This window comes from Gigantopelta aegis, chromosome 9, assembly GCF_016097555.1.
Source record: "Gigantopelta aegis isolate Gae_Host chromosome 9, Gae_host_genome, whole genome shotgun sequence".
Classification (NCBI taxonomy): domain Eukaryota; kingdom Metazoa; phylum Mollusca; class Gastropoda; order Neomphalida; family Peltospiridae; genus Gigantopelta; species Gigantopelta aegis.
This window is the reverse complement of record NC_054707.1, coordinates 8,711,669-8,726,613: the sequence shown is the minus strand read 5'-3', so window position 1 is coordinate 8,726,613 and position 14,945 is coordinate 8,711,669. Positions and strand designations below refer to the sequence as shown.

Below are 14,945 nucleotides of genomic sequence, written 5' to 3'. Positions count from 1 at the left end.
TTTGATCCTATGACCAGAGCAGGATAAAAAACAAGTTATAATACATACTTTATACTGCCCTTTCACATTGATGTCGAGAGTACCGGAGATCCACCGGTTTCCCTGGGTTCCTCTCCGAGTCCACAACACAGTGCCGAGGTTAGAGCCAGCCTGGGCATAGACGTTCAGTGTGTTGACGTGTGCACCGTACATGTGGTAGAAGAAACGCAGACACTTCACACCAGTCGACGACACTACAGGACTCATGATGCGAGCCTTGTCGTTGGGATGTCGTGGACTGGACGTTTCAATGAAGATGTAGTACCCATCTAGGAATTAAGATAAAACTATTCTATATACAGTAAAACTCTTTTAAACTGAACCAAACAGATGCGAGCTTTGTCGTTGGGATGTCGAGGACTTGACATTTCAATGAAGATGTAGTACCCATCTAGGAATTAAGACAAAACTATTCTATATTAGTCTTTTCCCTTGATATTTGTAAAGGCATGGTGGACTAAACACTTTTGGGGCATTTTGACCATTTTCAGGGCATTTTTTGTTTTTCATTAAAGACAAAAAACACACAAATTAATGGGAAAAAAGAAGTAATTAATGTGCTTGCTTTAATAAATGAATGGTAAAATATATAACAGGGACATTTTATAAATTAATAAATACATTTTTAAAGTGTTTTGTAAGGAAATTTTAGAATTAATTATTGAAAAAGGCTTGTTTAATCTTAGGGCAGCATGGTGCTGATTAAGGCAAGATGGTGCTAGACTATTGAGGCATGGTGCTGCACCATGCTAAAACAAGCTAGGGAAAACACTACTATATACAGTAAAACACTTCTAAACTGACCAAGTAAAAAATCCAGTTTTAAGGAATATACAGTCTAGAGAGGTAAGGCTCTATACTGATATTTGAAAAGGGACTGTAAAAAAATATCTAGTTTTGAGGGAATTCCAGTTAACAGAGTGGAGGTTTTATAGGGGTTTCACTGTAATAAATATCGAAATGTATGCAAATTAATTATCAGGGCCTTGTTCCATGAAGCGATCTTAGTGCTAAGATCACCTTAAGTGCATAACTACATTATGGACTTAAGGGTAATCCTAACAATAAGATCGCTTCGTGGAACGAGCCCCAGATCACTTCTAGATCAATGTTGTGTGATTTTTCAGTGAACTAACACAACAGAGCTGATGATACAACAAAAACTTGAGAATACATTACTAAGGTTTGTAATACCGTATAACCGGAAATTTTCGAGGATTTTTATTTTCATGGGTTTCGAGGGTAAGTAGTCAGCATCGAAAATATAAATCCTTGAAAATATTTGAAAAAATCAACAAATTCTAAGTAAAATGTTTATTGTGAAAACCATAACACACTGACAATTTACCGGAACATTTTATTTCCTGTCATGCGCAGTCCACCGGATACGACAAGAGAACAGTATAGTCAAAACAACAAGTTAGAATTTAAAAAAAGTTATTACGTGAATCTCACTGTTTGTAGAATATAATGAAATATTTTTAAATTTCGTATATTGTTTTTGTCAATGTCCGCCTGCACTGCATCAGAGATTCTGGGGTGGATGAATGCAGATTTCAACATTTCCTGGCGTGTTTTTCATTCTGCCATAACTTTCATAATCCACCTTGCATGAATTGGTTTTATCGCCGAAGTACGCATTTCGATCTTGATGTCCGTTACAACTTCGCCGTGTTTCATAGCCAGGGAAACCCGCTTTGAATACCATGTGGTAAAATTAGACTCCATGGAGTCCTTAAGTGCTTTGTTCACACATACATCGTAATTGGCTTTACACAAAATCAAAGACTGTGATCAGTTGTCTGTCGAATAGCATACCGGGTATCACAGTGGCCAATTAGGCTACAGGTGACTGTTCTATTGTTTAACTTTACACGTCGGTAGTATCGAACAACTGGCAGCCGAAGTGAAACTTTAATCAACAATAGCAAGTATTCTCGCAACTAGACTTCTTAAAACTCGAAAATAAAATCACTTTCAATTCAGATTTGGCAAACAACGAAAATAAGAAACCTTGAAATGTTTTTATACCCCAAACCACGAAAAATTAAGACCACGAAAATTTCCGGTTATACGGTATGTATTACAGTACATTATCTTTACAACAGCTAAGCAGACCCATCTAAATAAAATCCTTTTTTAGTTGCTATTTTAAACCGAAAACAAAATTGTAATTTTATTTTATTATTACTTTTTTAATTTATTTATTAACTTCTAATTTAATTTCCTTTCCCTTTCCCTTTCATTTCTTTTCTTTTCATTTATCATCATTATTATACTTCTGTTGTTGTTTATTACTCCCAGATCATTTATACAATTAAATGACAAACCTGAAAACAATATACTTTAAACCTATGAGTAAGGATTGCTGTTTTTATTTTTATTGGTTATTTCCAATACAGCTTTTCTGGTCTCTTTACATCAAGCCAAACTGGACTTATTGAAAATAGCATTTAAAACAGAGGCAGGTACATGGTACAGATACTGTCAGTGTCGTTGTTGTAACTCACGTCTTGTTGGTACAGATACTGTCAGTGTCGTTCTTGTAACTTGTCAGTGTCGTTCTTGTAACTCACGTTTTGTTGGTACAGATACTGTCAGTGTCGTTCTTGTAACTCATGTCTTGTTGGTACAGATACTGTCAGTGTCGTTCTTGTAACTCATGTCTTGTTGGTACAGATACTGTCAGTGTCGTTCTTGTAACTCACGTTTTGTCGGTACAGATACTGTCAGTGTCGTTCTTGTAACTTACGTGTACAGATACTGTCAGTGTCGTTCTTGTATCTCACGTGTACAGATACTGTCAGTGTCGTTGTTGTAACTCACGTCTCGTTGGTACAGATACTGTCAGTGTCGTTCTTGTAACTCACGTGTACAGATACTGTCAGTGTCGTTCTTGTAACTCACGTGTACAGATACTGTCAGTGTCGTTGTTGTAACTCACGTCTCGTTGGTACAGATACTGTCAGTGTCGTTCTTGTAACTCACGTGTACAGATACTGTCAGTGTCGTTCTTGTAACTCACGTGTACAGATACTGTCAGTGTCGTTGTTGTAACTCACATCTCGTTGGTACAGATACTGTCAGTGTCGTTCTTGCAACTCACGTCTCGTTGGTACAGATACTGTCAGTGTCGTTCTTGCAACTCACGTCTCGTTGGTACAGATACTGTCAGTGTCGTTCTTGCAACTCACGTCTCGTTGGTACAGATACTGTCAGTGTCGTTCTTGCAACTCACGTCTCGTTGGTACAGATACTGTCAGTGTCGTTCTTGCAACTCACGTCTCGTTGGTACAGATACTGTCAGTGCCGTTCTTGCAACTCACGTCTCGTTGGTACAGATACTGTCAGTGCCGTTCTTGCAACTCACGTCTCGTTGGTACAGATACTGTCAGTGCCGTTCTTGCAACTCACGTCTCGTTGGTACAGATACTGTCAGTGCCGTTCTTGCAACTCACGTCTCGTTGGTACAGATACTGTCAGTGCCGTTCTTGCAACTCACGTCTCGTTGGTACAGATACTGTCAGTGTCGTTCTTGTAACTCACGTCTCGTTGGTACAGATACTGTCAGTGTCGTTGTTGTAACTCACGTTCTTGTTGGTACAGATACTGTCAGTGTCGTTCTTGTAACTTGTCAGTGTCGTTCTAGTAACTCATGTCTTGTTGGTACAGATACTGTCAGTGTCGTTCTTGTAACTTGTCAGTGTCGTTCTAGTAACTCATGTTTTGTTGGTACAGATACTGTCAGTGTCGTTCTAGTAACTCATGTCTTGTTGGTACAGATACTGTCAGTGTCGTTCTTGTAACTCATGTCTTGTTGGTACAGATACTGTCAGTGTCGTTCTTGTAACTCATGTCTTGTTGGTACAGATACTGTCAGTGTCGTTCTAGTAACTCATGTCTTGTTGGTACAGATACTGTCAGTGTCGTTCTTGTACAGATACTGTCAGTGTCGTTCTAGTAACTCATGTCTTGTTGGTACAGATACTGTCAGTGTCGTTCTTGTAACTCATGTCTTGTTGGTACAGATACTGTCAGTGTCGTTCTAGTAACTCATGTCTTGTTGGTACAGATACTGTCAGTGTCGTTCTTGTAACTTGTCAGTGTCGTTCTAGTAACTCATGTTTTGTTGGTACAGATACTGTCAGTGTCGTTCTAGTAACTCATGTCTTGTTGGTACAGATACTGTCAGTGTCGTTCTTGTAACTTGTCAGTGTCGTTCTAGTAACTCATGTTTTGTTGGTACAGATACTGTCAGTGTCGTTCTAGTAACTCATGTCTTGTTGGTACAGATACTGTCAGTGTCGTTCTTGTAACTCATGTCTTGTTGGTACAGATACTGTCAGTGTCGTTCTAGTAACTCATGTCTTGTTGGTACAGATACTGTCAGTGTCGTTCTTGTAACTTGTCAGTGTCGTTCTAGTAACTCATGTTTTGTTGGTACAGATACTGTCAGTGTCGTTCTAGTAACTCATGTCTTGTTGGTACAGATACTGTCAGTGTCGTTCTAGTAACTCATGTCTTGTTGGTACAGATACTGTCAGTGTCGTTCTAGTAACTCATGTCTTGTTGGTACAGATACTGTCAGTGTCGTTCTTGTAACTTGTCAGTGTCGTTCTAGTAACTCATGTCTTGTTGGTACAGATACTGTCAGTGTCGTTCTTGTAACTCATGTCTTGTTGGTACAGATACTGTCAGTGTCGTTCTTGTAACTCATGTCTTGTTGGTACAGATACTGTCAGTGTCGTTCTAGTAACTCATGTCTTGTTGGTACAGATACTGTCAGTGTCGTTCTTGTAACTCATGTCTTGTTGGTACAGATACTGTCAGTGTCGTTCTAGTAACTCATGTCTTGTTGGTACAGATACTGTCAGTGTCGTTCTTGTAACTTGTCAGTGTCGTTCTAGTAACTCATGTTTTGTTGGTACAGATACTGTCAGTGTCGTTCTAGTAACTCATGTCTTGTTGGTACAGATACTGTCAGTGTCGTTCTAGTAACTCATGTCTTGTTGGTACAGATACTGTCAGTGTCGTTCTAGTAACTCATGTCTTGTTGGTACAGATACTGTCAGTGTCGTTCTTGTAACTTGTCAGTGTCGTTCTAGTAACTCATGTCTTGTTGGTACAGATACTGTCAGTGTCGTTCTTGTAACTCATGTCTTGTTGGTACAGATACTGTCAGTGTCGTTCTTGTAACTCATGTCTTGTTGGTACAGATACTGTCAGTGTCGTTCTAGTAACTCATGTCTTGTTGGTACAGATACTGTCAGTGTCGTTCTTGTAACTTGTCAGTGTCGTTCTAGTAACTCATGTTTTGTTGGTACAGATACTGTCAGTGTCGTTCTTGTAACTTGTCAGTGTCGTTCTAGTAACTCATGTCTTGTTGGTACAGATACTGTCAGTGTCGTTCTTGTAACTCACGTTTTGTTGTGTGGTCTGCGGAGGGTCCGGTGTTCCGGGACACAGTGCGACCTCTCTGTCTCGTCCAGTCAAAATTATCATCTTTAGCCTGAGTCCAGCCACACAAGTTACTCTCAAAGTTACAGCTGAATGTCCCAGGCACTGAAATATTGGCATAATACATATTATACGGTTACATTAAAAGTTACAGTTGAATGTTCCAGGCACTGAAATACTGGCATAATAAATATTATAAGGTTACATTAAAAGATAGAGTTGAATGTTCCAGGCACTGAAATATTGGCATAATAAATATTATAAGGTTACATTAAAAGTTACAGTTGAATGTTCCAGGCACTGAAATACTGGCATAATAAATATTATAAGGTTACAATCAAGGTTATAGCTGAATGTACCAGATACTGACATATTAACCAACTAATGTTTTAAAATTATCATACAAAGGAAAATGTTACTCACAAAGACATGTTTCACTTTTAAGTCTTAGAATGTTGTCCATGTTTAAATGTTTCAGTTTTGAATCTCAGAATGCTATCTAAATGTTTCAGTTTTGATTTTTAGAATGCTATGTTTCACTTTTTAATTGTTAGAATTCTGTCCATGTTTAAATGTTTCACTTATGATTCTCAGAATGCTATCTATATAAATGTTTCACTTTTGATTCTTAGAATGCTGTCTATCTAAATGTTTTACTTTTGATTTTTAGATTGCTGTCTATATCTAAATGTTTTGTGATGTGCTTACTCATGCAATAACAACTTAAGACAATTCACACTGCAATTCAAGATGTTCTACTTACACGAAGTTGCAGTTGGAGGGATCGTTGACCGAGCAGTTGTTATTTTTGTGGTGACACCCATGGGTCTGGCAGTTGCTGGTGACCAGGCACATGTCCCAGTGACGTACTTTATATCATCTATAGCTATGTCACCAGTAAATCCCCTCCCCACAACACCTTCAAGGAGAATCTGTGAAAACAATGAAGTTGTCATGTTACTGTAGAAACATCAGGAGATACTCGCATGCATTTCTTGCAGCCAGGGCAGGATGTAGCTCAATGGTAACGCACTCACTTGACAATGGGCTGTCGGTTTTGGGATCGATTCCCATCGGTGGGCCCATTGAGCTATTTCTCGTTCCAGCCAGTGTACCACGACTGGCATATCAAAGGTCATGGTATGTACTACCCTGTCTGTGAGATTGTGTATATAAAAGATCCCTTGCTGCTAATTGAAAAGAGTAACCTATGAAGTGGCGACAGCGGGTTTCCTCTCTCTATATATCTGTGGTCCTTAACCATATGTTTGACGCCATATAATCGTAATTAAAATGTGTAAAGTGCATCAAATAAAATATTTCCTTCCTTCCTTCATGCAGCCATCACTCTAGGTACACAATGAAACTTTGATAATTCAAAATTCTCTTTGAAAACATTACAAGTTAAAGTGCTAATGAGGAAGGAAATGAAGATTAGCTAAAACTGTGCTTGCCTCATTCAGAAAAATCCTCAATATTCAATTATGACCACACAGGTAACTAGCATGTGATGCACATCTCTTAATCATTATTTTATCATTATCAACATCAACATCATCATCATCATCACGACCATCATCATTGTCATGATTATTATTTTTCTTCCTCATCATTATTGTTCTTTATCATCATCATCATCATCGCTGTCATAATTAACATTGTTCTTAAAACTAAATGAGTTGACTATATTCAGTCACTGAATTTTATAAGAAAATGGCATCATCATCATCATCATCATCACTTACACTATTATTATTTTTCTTACAACTAAACAAGTTTACTCTGTATTCAGTCACTGACATTAAAACAAACTGGCACCATCATCATTCTCATCATCATCCTCATCATCATCCTCATCATCATCTCTGCCATAATTTTTTTTTCTTATAACTAAAGGATCGAGCTTATTCTATATTCAGTCATTGACTATACAAGAAATTGGCATCCTCATTATCATTCCAGCCAGTGCACCACGACTGGTACATCAAAGGCCGTGGTATGTGCTATCCTGTCTATGGGATGGTGCATATAAAAGATACCTTGCTGCTAATCGAAAAGAGTAGCCCATGAAGTGGCAACAGTGGGTTTCCTCTCTCAATATCTGTGTGGGCCTTAACCATATGTCCGACGCCATATAATCATAAATAAAATGTGTTGAGTGAGTCGTTAAATAAAACATTTCCTTCCTTCCTTCCTCATTATCATTATCAGCTACTACTAAATGATCTTACTCTGAACTCGGTGGCTGACTTCACGGGAAACTGTCCGGCTATCCATTTGGTGCCCTGGTTTCCTGCCACCTGCCACTTGGTCTGGCCTGGGAACGAGGAGGAGTTGGTTATGTAGCCAATGCGCAGGGTCCCGACGGTGGTCCCATACATGTTGAACCAGAACTTGAAGCAGTTGGTCGAGGTCCCCGTGGCCCGCAGAGACTCGCTCAACAGACGAGCTTTGTCTCCATATTTCCGAGGAGTGCTCGTTTCAACGAATGCATATGTTCCTGAAGCAACAAGAATTTTGTGGAATTAAATGTCTTGCCTACCATAAACATTTTCGGTGCACTGTGACGAACATCAAACTTTACACAAAGTATGACATTATTAAGTAGTTGATGTGCATTACTAAAATGAATGAGGTCGAGGATTAACAATGCTTGAATGGTCACAGCACATGGAGCGACACTTTGAAAAACATACTCAATAGTCCGGTTTACAGGTGTATCTGAAGAATTTCAACATTAGATGACGACATGTATTTAATCTCTTCACAACAGAAACTGGCATGAGTATTAACATTTGTTGGTTTATTTTTATAATAAATTGAACAAGGCAAAACATTTCATCAAATCAATCGTGCATTACAATGCACGTGCGCAGAAACCAGAAAATAGGTAGGTTCATGTTTACTCGAGGATAGTCTCTGCTGTGTGATTTCGTTTTTGAAATCGGATTAGGTCCAAAATCTTATGGCGACTTTGACTTCTCACAACTGCTCATAACTCGGCGACTTGAGTCGACTTCTCACAACTGCTCATAACTCGGCGACTTGAGTCGACTTCTCACAACTGCTCATAACTCTGCGACGTGACCCAAATTTTGGCGAAGAAAATGCTCATTTCGCCGGCAAGACACATTTTAAGAAGTTCTACAAAATCAAGTCAGTGATGATCACCTCATCTGGTGCCTGCGCTATAGTCAACACATACACCAACATTTTAAGATGTTCTACATATGATCACCTTTTGCGGTTCCAGTACTGTGGTCAGCACTGGGTCCTGTTCCAACAGAACTTGTTCTACCTTGCCGCAGAGTCCAGTCAAACTGGTCAGACCCATCCTTGACATTAGTGTACGTGCAGAATGTCTTGCTATCAAAATTGCAGCTACCTATAAAAGAAGAATTTCAGAAGAACATTTGTTAACAAATATTTAAAAAAAAAAAAATTATAATAAAAATGTATATGGCTCTGAAATTGAAGAGAGACAAAATTTAATCAGTGATCTCTGCTGTAAAGAAGAAGGAAGGAAATGTTTTATTTAACGACGCACTGAATACATGTTATTCACGGTTATACGGCGTCAGACATATGGTTAGGGACCACACAAATATTGAGAGAAAACCAACTGTCGCCACTTCATGGACTACTTATTTCGATTAGTAGCAAGGGATCTTTTATATACACTGTCCCATAGACAGGATAGCACATACCACAGCCTTTGATGTACCAGTTGTGGTGCACTGGCTGGAACGAGAAATAGCCCAATGGACCCACTGATGGGGATCGATCCCAAACAGACCGCACATCAAGCGAGTGCACTACCACTGGGCTATGTCTCACCCCTCTGCTGTAAAGTGTCTACTAAAGTGATGCTTAGAAAGTAGTATTCCCTACTTTTGTGAAGTTGATGTTAAGTTGTAATGGTAAAATAAGTTAAGAATTCAGTAAATTTTGTTGGCAAGAATAAGTTATTTCCAAAACTTCACATAACATTTTGTCTAAAAAAAAAACATTCTTACCTAGCTTGACAGACACCCAAGTTTGACATTACCACCTAATTTGTATTGACGTACCTGGGTTGACGCACGACCCAAGTGTCACATTCACATCATCAATCGATATGTCTCCTTGATATCCACTCCCAATTACACCTTCAAACACCAGCTGAAAAGATTTAGAAATCATCAATCGATGATTGTAGGCACAGAATCTTTAGGTCAATCATTAAATTGCCTTGACACTTGTTAAATATTGTTACTAGTATATAAAGTATAATTGTGCTGGGATATTGTAACCATTATAACATGTATTATTTTTTCTTTTCTTGATGTTGATATTATTGTTCATGTTTGTATAATTCATATACAGAAATAAATGATTGAATTGAAAATATTACCATCTATTAATTACAGAATAGATGAATTTATCTAAGGAAGGGAAATCGTATTTGGTAATGTTACGGCAAGCTTAGAACCCGTTTCAAACACTGGCTTGTTCGCAGCGGTCAGAGTAACAACGAGCATAATATCCGGTTTATTGCCGCCCTTTTTCATTCCTTTGTCTGAAACCAACCATATCAGTTTGAAAAAAATTTGGCACAAAAAATAGTAAATAAAATCAGTTACGACAATGAGGCGATCGAAGAGATCTTCAACTAGTTCTTATGCGACAAAAACAAAGACAAGAAAGACAGCTACTTCGAGCGCTCGGCATGATCATCCGGAAACCGAACGGGAGGAAATCGAGTTGGCGTCGGAGGACATTGGAAATTTGGGGCTTACAACAATGGCTGACCCAACGATTGCTGTACCGCCAAGTTTGTTGCAAGGTAATCCTGTTCAACCAATTATTTTGCCAATCGAGAGCGTACACACTATGATTGGTTTGCACGTTGCCGCAGCCACAAAAGAAAAAATAATTAAAGGGGAGTACGTAGATTTGGCGACATTGTTGGAGAACACAAATTTAGAAGGGAACGATAGAATTTTGGTTATTGGGGAAGGGGGTCAGCTAATCACAAAGGAAAAAAACGGCAAGAAAATTAATGACATAGACGCCTGGACGAATGCGTTTTTAACATTCGTTAGTATTTATGTGGCAGTGCATCCAGGAAAAATGCAAGAGCTTTTGAAATACATACATGATATTAGGCTGGGGGCAGAGCGTACTGGTGGGCTAGGGTGGAAAGTGTATGACGAGCAATTTCGTCTGAGGAAAAGTGTGGACCCATCAAGTTCTTGGGGAAAGATTGACTATGAGTTGTGGTTGTTGTACATGTCTGCCCCAGCCACACCCATTGTTCCCATGAAGCAAGCTGGCAGTGCAATGCACAACAGGTGCTATGACTTTAATTATAAGGCAGCGTGTTTACGTGTAATTACATTCACATGTGCATCAGATGTGGGGGGGGTCATCCATTAGTGTCCTGTCAGGTTCAAAAACCGGGAGTCAGTTCTACATTTCGGGCCTTTCCAACAAACACAACAGGGGGACAAACTGGAACCCAAATACGGCCCCAGTCATGGCAAATGCGACACAGAGGACCAACCCCGACCGGTCAAAGATTTATGGGAACTGGGCAATTCCCCTATAAAAATTAATATTCTCATGGAATACTTGAAAACATACCCCTTGCAAGAAACGGCCTCTGAATTAGCTAATGGTTTTTCACAAGGTTTTTCATTACAGTACACAGGACCTCGTAGACGAACAGGTTGTAAAAATTTGATATCTGCTCATCAACATCAAAACGAATTAAAATTAGGATTGGAGCAAAAAGTCGACAAAGAAATTTCATTGGGAAGGGTCATTGGCCCATTTGATAAGCCACCTATTTCAAACTTGCATGTTTCACCCATAGGTATAGTACAAAAATCGGATGGGGGTTGGCGACTAATTACTCACTTATCCTACCCACATTTAGAAGGCATTAATGATTACATAGAGCCGGATTTGTGTTCAGTGAAATATACTTCGTTTGATAAAGTGATGGAAATGATTAGCAATCTTGAAAAGGGGGCCTTGTTGGGGAAATTGGATATAAAGTCTGCATTTAGATTGTTGCCAGTATCCCCGGGAGATTTTGATTTGCTTGGGTTTAAAATTAACAATCAATATTACATTGATAAATGTTTACCAATGGGGTGTTCTATTTCATGTAGTGTTTTTGAAAAATTCTCAACCTTCCTTCACTGGTTGATTCAAAGAAAAACCAATTTGAATACATTAGATCACTATCTGGATGACTTTATCTTTGCAGGTAATAGCTCTTCTCAACATTGCCAACAATTAATGTCCTCTTTCCAAGGTATTTGTCAGGAGCTTGGGGTTCCAATTGCGAATGAAAAAACTGTTGGCCCGGTAACAACTCTAACATTTTTGGGTCTGGAAATAGATACCATAAATAGAATTGTTCGTATACCGGCAAATAAAATAGTTGCATTGGTTTCTTTGCTTCAGAAACTCATAACACTAAAAAAGGTGACATTAAAAGACCTTCAGTCATTGGTCGGGGCTTTGAGTTTTTTCTGTAAAGCGATCAGGGCAGGCAGGGCATTTATTAGGCAGTTCTATGATGCGATGATTGGAGTTAAGCAGTCACACCATTTTATTCGGATAAATGCCTCCCTTAGAGCTGATTTGTTGATGTGGTTAACATTTCTTAGGAATTTTAACGGGCAGACATATTTTACAGAAAGTACCTGGACAGGGAATTCAGTTTTAAATCTATTCACTGATAGTACAGGATCTGTCGAGTTAGGTTGTGGTGCTTATTTTAACGGGCAGTGGGTATACTTTCAATGGCCAAGTCACTGGCGTGGATCCAAGATAATGAAGGACATAACATTCCTAGAACTGGTGCCAGTGGTACTTTCAATGGCGATATGGGGCGAAAGGTTGGCAAACTGTAAGATCCTCTTCCATGTTGACAATATGGCACTGGTTTCCATTCTTAACAAACAAACATCAAAGGATAAGCATGTTATGAACCTTATCAGACCTTTTGTTTATTATGCAATGCGAAACAATATTATTTTTCGTGCGGTACATATAGCTGGCTCATACAATTGTATAGCGGATGCTATTTCTCGTAAGCAGTGGCAACGATTCCGGCTGTTAGCACCCAATGCACATCATCAGCCACAGAGCATCCCAGACCACTTCTGGGAGTCGATCTACAATCTGAAGTTGACAGACTGCTGAGAGCCTCGGTATCAACAAATACTCATAAAGCCCATGACACAGGGTTAGCTTCATTTACTCGATTCTTGGGGAGGTATCAGTTGAGGGAGGTCTGGCCCCCTCCAGTTGATAACATTGTTAATTTTATTGCATTTTTGTCCATCTCAGGTTTGTCAGATGCTACGGCCAGAGCATATACAGCAGCCATAAGCTTTAAGTGTAAAATGTTAGGCCTTCAAGATCCAACAAAAAACTTTATCGTTGTTAAGGTATTGGAAGGTATGAAGAGGGTAAAACACAGACCAGACACCAGATTGCCAATCACATCAAATTTGTTAGCTCGACTTATTACAGCATTGCCGCACATATGTAGCAACTCTTATGAAGAAAAACTGTTCACATCAGCATATACTTTAGCATTTTTCGGTTTCCTAAGAGTTGGGGAACTGGCTGTATCAACTGGAAAGGCCCATAACAGGGTTATTGCCAGCAGTGACATTACAGTTGATGGAACAGTGCAAGGGGTGGTCCTCAGGCTAAGGTATTCAAAAACTGATCAGTTGGGTAGGGGGGTGTCGGTGCATATTTCAAAAATCGGTGGCATTCTTTGTCCAGTTACCAATTTGGAGTCATTTTTGGGGGTTCGCCTGGCATTTAAGGGACCTTTGTTTTGTCACTTCGGAGGGGCACCTTTAACCAGATACCAATTTACAGCGGTTTTGAAAAAATCACTTGAATGCATTGGGGTGGATGCTCAGCATTATAAGGCTCATTCTTTTCAAATTGGAGCAGCTACAGCAGCCTCGGCTGCTGGTCACTCCATGGAAGCTATACAAGAGGCAGGGCGTTGGACTTCCACAGCATACAAGGGATACATCCGTTCTCCACTGATCAACCTTCCAAATAACCTTGATTAACTGTACTGTAGCTAACTTTACATCACTATTTCAGATTCAAGGGTATGGTGTGTGGTGGGGTCCTCAATAATAAAAAGGGCAGCGATTCAAGCACGAAACAGACCTGGCGGTTGGCAGCTGGGGCTGGGGCGAGTCGGAATTTCCATCTGGTGGCAGGGCTATGGCGGTTTACAATTGGGAGCCTTGAAAAACAAAGTTTTGTTACTCTCAAGACATGAGCCCGCACCAAAATATTTGGTTATCCACTGTGGAGGAAATGACCTGGGGAACATTCAACTCGCATCATTACGTGAGTTGATAAAATCTACCTTGCAATTTCTTGCCCAGTTGTTGCCAAATACACGAATTATCTGGTCCCAGATTCTACCCAGGCTGAAGTGGCGCTATTCACAGAATAATAAGGCCATGGAAAGAGCTCGGGTGCGCATAAATAGTGCGGCAGGTAAAGAGGCCATTCGGCTGGGGGTGGATACATATTGTATCCTGATATTGCCCTTAAATCGCCTTCGTTGTTCCTACCTGATGGAGTGCATTTAAGTAGTACAGGGACAGCCATTTTCTTGAACACCTTGCAAGGGGCCCTAGAGAGCTTCAAATCTGGATGTAATATGGCGTACCCATATTAGACAGTTGTCATGCTTTGGAATGAATTTGTTGGGGTCACGGCTATGTGATATAACTTTAAGCTTTCCTTCCCCCACATTATTGTTGTGGCGGTGGTCACTATCGCCAGAAATAGATTCTTGGATATTGACCATATGGCGATTACAGGTTGCTTAAAGTAACAGTATAGGCAATGTACATATGTATCTATTTTTGGGGGGAATTATTATTAACAGTTAAAAACCTTTTGGCCTCTGTCATCCCAGGGTCAAGGGGAAATAACTGATGAGTAGTAAATATTAACAGTTAAAACACTTTTGGCCTCTGTTTCCCAGGGTCAAAGGGAAATAACTGCTAGAAATTATTAATACGGTATTTGATTGTTGGGGCTCGCCATAATGGTGTTGTCGGCAGCCCAGTTGTGTTGTATTATGTTGTCGCTATTGGGGCTCGCCATAAATGGTGTTGTCGGCAGCCCAATAAAATATTATGTAATTCAGCCGTGACCCAAAATATCTGCCACATTTACATTAACCATCATTTATATTAGACCTAGTAAATCCATATATATATACCTGTTTAGAAAATAAATTATGTATTGAGATCATGTTGTTGTCTTGAAACTTATCTTTGATAATACCATCTATTAATTACAGAATAGATGAATTTATCTAAGGAAGGGAAATCGTATTTGGTAATGTTACGGCAAGCTTAGAACCCGTTTCAAACACTGGCTTGTTCGCAGCGGTC

General features: G+C 39.5%; 1 protein-coding gene across 1 annotated transcript in view; it reads right to left on the bottom strand.

Moving 5' to 3' along the window:
- Nucleotides 1-14,945, bottom strand: part of LOC121380816 (MAM and LDL-receptor class A domain-containing protein 1-like) — a 188,222-nt gene that overhangs the window by 128,835 nt on the left and 44,442 nt on the right. Inside the window, exons 37-42 of the mRNA XM_041509797.1 lie at nt 9,567-9,657; nt 8,735-8,881; nt 7,728-7,996; nt 6,260-6,428; nt 5,461-5,601; nt 49-308 (exon numbers count right to left, since the gene is read on the bottom strand). Of these exons, the coding sequence (XP_041365731.1) occupies nt 49-308; nt 5,461-5,601; nt 6,260-6,428; nt 7,728-7,996; nt 8,735-8,881; nt 9,567-9,657 (1,077 nt within the window). The remainder of the gene's footprint in view (nt 1-48; nt 309-5,460; nt 5,602-6,259; nt 6,429-7,727; nt 7,997-8,734; nt 8,882-9,566; nt 9,658-14,945) is intronic.